The 6,141-nt window shown below is 39.2% G+C and overlaps 1 protein-coding gene across 1 annotated transcript; it reads left to right on the forward strand.

The window, feature by feature from the left end:
* The first annotated feature begins 205 nt into the window (after window positions 1-205).
* LOC104967958 (transmembrane protein 184B-like) lies at window positions 206-3,802 on the forward strand. The gene is made up of 3 exons (XM_010797501.1): window positions 206-432; window positions 716-742; window positions 1,466-3,802. The coding sequence occupies exons 1-3, from the start codon at window positions 240-242 to the stop codon at window positions 1,693-1,695; spliced, it is 450 nt and encodes a 149-aa protein (XP_010795803.1). The 5' UTR covers window positions 206-239; the 3' UTR covers window positions 1,696-3,802.
* The last annotated feature ends 2,339 nt before the right edge of the window (window positions 3,803-6,141 follow it).

The raw sequence follows: 6,141 nt of genomic DNA on the forward strand, positions 1-6,141 counted from the left end.
TTGTATTATTTTTTGTTCTCTATCTGTGTTTTTAGGGTTAGGTTTTACTTTTATTTATGCACCATGACATAAGTCAAATTCCTCGTACGTATCAACCTACCTGGTAATAAACCTGATTCTGATTCAGGGGTTTGTAACTTTTTTTATTTATTTTTTTATCCAGATATCCAGAAAGCTTTCAAAGAGTTTGAGTCTATCCTCTATTTCCTCACTTCCTGTCTTTCTTCTGCGATGCAGGGATGCTGCTTGCCATCCTGGAGAAGTGCGGAGCGATCCCTCAGATCAACTCGGCCAAGTTCTCCGTGGGTGAGGGAACGGTTGCCGCGGGTTACCAAAACTTCATCATCTGCATCGAGATGTTCTTCGCTGCCGTTGCCCTGCGCCACGCCTTCACCTACAAGGTCTACATGGACAAAAGACTGGACTCATATGGTGAGAACAAGTGGAACCAAAGCCTCACTGTGTGGACGATGAGGAAGAGAGTGTTTATTTAAAAGTGTGTATTATAATCTAATCTGAAGTGGTTCTCTAAACCTATTCCTGCAGTCTTACAGATCTGATCCGACCTCACTCTGTGTATCCAGAACCTTTTTACTTTGTTTCCTTTCTTTTTATGCTCTATACATTTTAAATCTTTCTCTTTTTCTCTGCTTTTCCCTTAAATCTTGACTTTCTCTTGTTCCTTGTCTCCTTTGTCTCCTCACTGCACTCAAAGGCTCATTTCCTATCTACGGACAGTACGGTAGGTCTGATGTTAGCTGTGTTTCTGTACGTTTAGACCCCCATTTCAGTTATTTTTGTTGGATTGTATTGTGTTTGATTTTGGTTAATGTTAAATTACATTATCATTTATTTTCCGTTCAGCATGATTTTAGTTTGTACTTTTTAAAGTGGGTTTAGGCCAGTATTTAGTTTCCTTATGTTGGTTTTGCTGTCACTGATTTCAAGCCAATGTTAGTCCATGTCTCTATACGCAGACTCAGTCACATTTTCTGTACCAGGAAAATAAAAATTGTATTTGTATTGTGTTGCATCTGGTGTGTATGGTGCATACTCAATCACAATTAAAAGGGCTCTATTCTGCTCATTTTCAGGTTCAAATGTGTATTTAGTGTCTCTACTGTGACATGTTTCCATACTTTAATGTTCAAAAGATCTTTATTTTTCTCATACTGGAGGGAACTTTGGATATTAGCCTTTGCAGACCATTTACATACACGCACAAAAACCCATATAACAAACTACAGGAAAGGGAGAACCCCAAAGAGCATGATAGGGCCCCTTTAACGTTGACAGCCCTCATTTTAAGCCAACATATTAAAGATGCATATGGTAAGTTCACTGGACAGATGGACGGAAACATAGTCTCTGTATTTGTTTTCACTCACCTGTCTCCTCCATATCCCCGTCCCTGTCCATACACTTCTGTGTCTCTTCATTAATATCCCCCTCTACCCTCCTCCAGGTCGCTGCGCCCCGATGAAGAGCATCTCCAGCAGCCTGAAGGAGACCATGAACCCTGGCGACATGGTTCAGGACGCCATCCATAACTTCTCCCCGGCGTACCAGCAGTACACCCAGCAGTCCACGCTGGAGCGGAGCGGGGGGCCGCCGCTGTCCCGCAGCCACAGCAACCTCAGCACCCGCGGGGACAACGAGAAGACGCTCCTGCTCAGCTCCGACGACGAGTTCTGAGACTGAAACACTTTGTCCTGTAGCCCAAATCCAATTTCTATCAACTAGAGCAGTGGTTCCCAACCGGGGGTACGGGGACCCCTAGGGGTTCTCGAGGGGGTACGTAGAGATATTAGGGATTGCAATACATTTCCACACAAAACATTTTACCTAATCAATTTTCATAAGCCTGGTGTCCTGCCCCCAGAGCTATCAAAGCGTATGAAAGACACGCTCAAGTGTGTCATTACAAGCTCTAGTCTTAACGAAAGATGTGGAAACTGCTAGAAGTGAGTCTTAATATTATTATTTTCACTGACAGTAAGTATCAACGTCAAGTTTAAATGCATTTGTATTAAGGGTGAGTTATGCAAGTGATGTTCATCTGAGGAGGGTTGAACATTATTACAAAGGGTTTAATACAGGAACACATATCATCACAGATGAGTGAGGGGGTACTTATAGCGTGGCGACCAGCTCAAGGGGGACACGTGACCAAAAGGGTTGGGAACCGCTGAACTAGAGAAACAAATCAGATCTTTTCCTTAACAGGGAAGGCCAGATTCACTTTTTAAGACAACACTACAAAGGTCAGATTCACGGCAGGCTTTCGTTAACAGACTGTGGGAAGTATTTTTACAAGAGCAGTAGGTAAAGAGGATGGAGACGTTGTTATGAATAGTCAGGGAATAGAGGGGTCCAGATGTTTAGACATTATTACAGAGGCCATCCCTGACAGAACTACTATACCACATGGTTCAAGGTTCAAGGTTCTTGTTGTCATACTGTATGTGCATAGTTACAGTGTAGTTATGACAATTAAATTCTTAGGTCCAGGCTCCTCCAACGCCTAAGAATGTAATTCCCCACATGGATACAAATAAGCGTGCCTGCATTAAGCGCCCTAATGCTGCACTTTAAATAAATATATAAGAGGTGTATAACGGAGAGAAAAGTGCCATCTTCATCTTAAAACAAACGGCCTCTCGTTTTTCTCCCTTATTCCTCACTTCTCTGCCAACTCTTACAGAAACATTGCCAAATAGAATGAGTACCCTGCGGGACACACTGTCTTAAGATTTAGAGTTTATAGTCAAGCAAAATAAAGAGCCTTCGAATTCCCCGGCTTCTTTTTAATATATACATATTAAATAACACTTTTTTATTTTATTTAAATGTTGTATGACCTTGAAGGTATCGCTCGTGTGTTATAAATTGTCATTCCAGAGATGTTTTGAAATATGCCGTGTTTGTTTTCACTCTGTGGTGGGTTCGTGTGAGGCGACTCGGAAGTATAACTGTGTGACTCGGCAGCTGTTGGCCTGATTTGTGTCGAGGGAACAGCTGTAGGAGAGATTTATTTGAGCGTGGGCAGGGAGACGGAAGTACGACGCCCACGCAGATTACAGAGCAACACAGCTGTGATGTGTTGCGGATTGTAATCCCATAATTAAGGGCATTACGCACAGATCAGACCTGCCTCTGCTAGTATTGTTTATAACGGCATTACTGCTATAGTGAGCTAGACTGGATTTACATCCGGTAGTTGAATATACAGCTATTTGTGTTCAGGGACACTATAGCAGTGATGCATGGTAGAAAAAATCCTCAAGTGAGTCTGAATATTCTGCTTTTCCGTTAATATTCCGTTTCCTGTTTTAGAGTGAATAGTTTAATATGAGTTTTAGCAGGGGCCTGTATAGAAGCTGCTTGTGGTCGTGATCGTAAATGTTTTGATGGCAGAGCACAGCTAAGTAAAAACCTCTCGACAGGTGACGTTAGGCCTCTCAATGTGCGATCATCGTTTTCCTCTTGATATGTCGAGTGCAGAGTCCAGACTAGTGTCTATTGGCTGCAGGTAAACAAACCGTGAAGTCCTTGTGAGTAATGAATGTAGTCCGGGTTGAACATGAACAGCCAAATAGATGTGAATATTTACTTCCTAAAGATAAAATAACACTAATTAAGCAGGAGAAGAAGCTGTTGGATTCCTGCTGTGACTGACGATCCATATACCTTCTTTCAATTATACACTCACTTTTTTATCCGACTTTCAAACAAACAGCTTCAGTTGAAGGCAAGGTTGAGGTCATTTGTTTTTTGAATGTACCACTAACTTAGTAGTATTGAAAGAAAAGTGACATTCACTGCCTTTACTCTGCCCCAAGTTAACAGCATATCAAACTTTATTCAAAACACTATCAAATGATACTTTTGATACTACGTGATTTAAAAGCTGGGTGTTTAATCACAACGCTAAATATATTAAAGCAGGATATATTATACCAGAGAGGAAGGATTGTTGTAAATAGGTAGACTAAGCACTGCGAAACGTTCATGATTATGGGTGTAATGGCATTGCTTGGTGTAGTGCTTTAGTTTGATATTTTAATTTTCATATATTCTCCTGTTTTATTTCTGTTGTACCCTTTTTTTAATATGTATATTGGTGATATGACCTCTTGTTTTGATGCTTAAATGGTTTCTGTTGGTGTTTAAAATAAAGTAAAATCATAATTGTGTCTCGGTTTTTGTTACAATGTGTTGTATTTTGTGACATACTACAATAATTCTCCTTTTATGAAATACAATTTAGGAATTGCATCCACATATTATAATTGCCTCCCAATGGGTATTCCAGTCAATAAAATAAAACAAAACAATGGGCACCATTATGAAATTATACAATATAAATTATCCTATTTAATCTCTGATATTCCTCTCGAATGAAAAGAAGGGCAACGTGATATAGAAAGCAGATATGTTTGCAGCAACAGATACAAAAATGTAATTTAGTTCAAAAGAATGACCACATACCATACATGTCAATCACACGTGGAGGGGGCGGGGCTGCCCAAGAATCCAGCCAATAACAGTTTACGCTCACCTATGCGCTATGCTAACAACAATAACAACTCAAGAGTAGCCAACTGCTTTGCTGCGACTCCTTTTTGTGTCAATTGAGCTTTTCACTTGAAAAACGTGATTTGCTGTGATTTCTGACGTATCAAAAACTCTATATAAAAGCGAGTTTCTTCATTCAGTCAACATACAAAGTGACACATACAGAGCCTCTTTCACGGCATCGTGTCCTACCAGAACAACCGTCCGCTGCCAGCCCAGGTACACTGTTATCACAGGACCGTAGGTTTCACCGAACTAGAAAACACATTAGGGCAATTAAAAGCTGCAAATTAACTATTGCTTTTTTAGTGCAAATGTTTCCTTGTGATCAAAAACATCTGTTTGACTGAGGTTATGCAGAGACGTCGTCTCTCATTATTCTTGTTCGATTACATTTAGTCTTACCTTGAGAAAGCTTTTAAAAGGTGCATGTTTGTCAAGCTGTGGCAGGTTTCCTACTAGAGGAAGCGCATAGGGTCCTGGAGGAAGGCGATACTTTCTTCTGTTTTTGACACTGAACAGCCACAACAGAGCTGGGTCATTCTACAGAAAAAGTGGAAGTGCTGTCACTTACTTTTGCAGACACCAAAATACATGACGTTGACCTAATACTAACATTCATTATATATGTTGAATAAATAGAGATTGTCTTTGCAATGGTATTAAATAAAAAATTAATAAAAAATGGTTTTATACGTAAATTGCAATTTATTTAAAATGCCAAGTTCAAGGAACTGCCTTGTCACTTTGATCATACATGGAAGCCTATAGTTTTAATTTTTTTCAATAAATAAATCTAATTTATATTTACATAACATTACAAGCATTAAATATAACACTGAAATGGTAAAAAAAAAGCAAATTATTATTAATAATATCAAAATTACGTCATTGGTGTTACTGCTACACAAAACTGTCTCTGAAGTGCCTCCTTGTAACAAGCGATCATTTGAGGCAGTGCAGTGGACAAAGACATAAGGAAAGTCAGATACTTCTTACTTTGTTTGTTAAAGGTGTCATTTTATCTTCAAATTGTACGTGCGTCTTACAAGTCTGTCATTAGTGTTACTCATTGCATAGCCCTAGGGGTGAACATTTGAATTGGAAAATGTATTGTATTGAAGAGTTAAACGATTTTGATATTGACTGAAGCCATATTTGGTCTGACACATTGCAGCCATTTTGTTAAAATGGTAGTGTTTTCTCCAAATTGTCACTGGTGTTACCGTCACTGGTGTTACTCTTCTTCCTGGTAACACGTAACACCAGTGACATTCCGATACAAATAAGCTTTGTATAATGTATAAAAATAATTTAAAAAATAAAAATACTTTAAGCTCTACGTTGTGGATTCATCAAGTTAAGAGTTAGTTATTGCTATTTAACAGGTTTTAGATGTTTTTAGAAGGAATATATTTCAGCAGATTTGTATCACCCAGATTCCACCTTTTCTGTAGAATTTTCACTCCTCCACCTGCAGCAGAAGAAGAGCTTGTATATTAGAGCTGCAGCGACGGAACAATTATCTCAAACTTAACCGTTAGGAGTGATTTTTCACATTAA

Source organism: Notothenia coriiceps, unplaced genomic scaffold, assembly GCF_000735185.1.
Source record: "Notothenia coriiceps isolate Sejong01 unplaced genomic scaffold, NC01 NC01_scaffold00038043, whole genome shotgun sequence".
Taxonomy (NCBI): domain Eukaryota; kingdom Metazoa; phylum Chordata; class Actinopteri; order Perciformes; family Nototheniidae; genus Notothenia; species Notothenia coriiceps.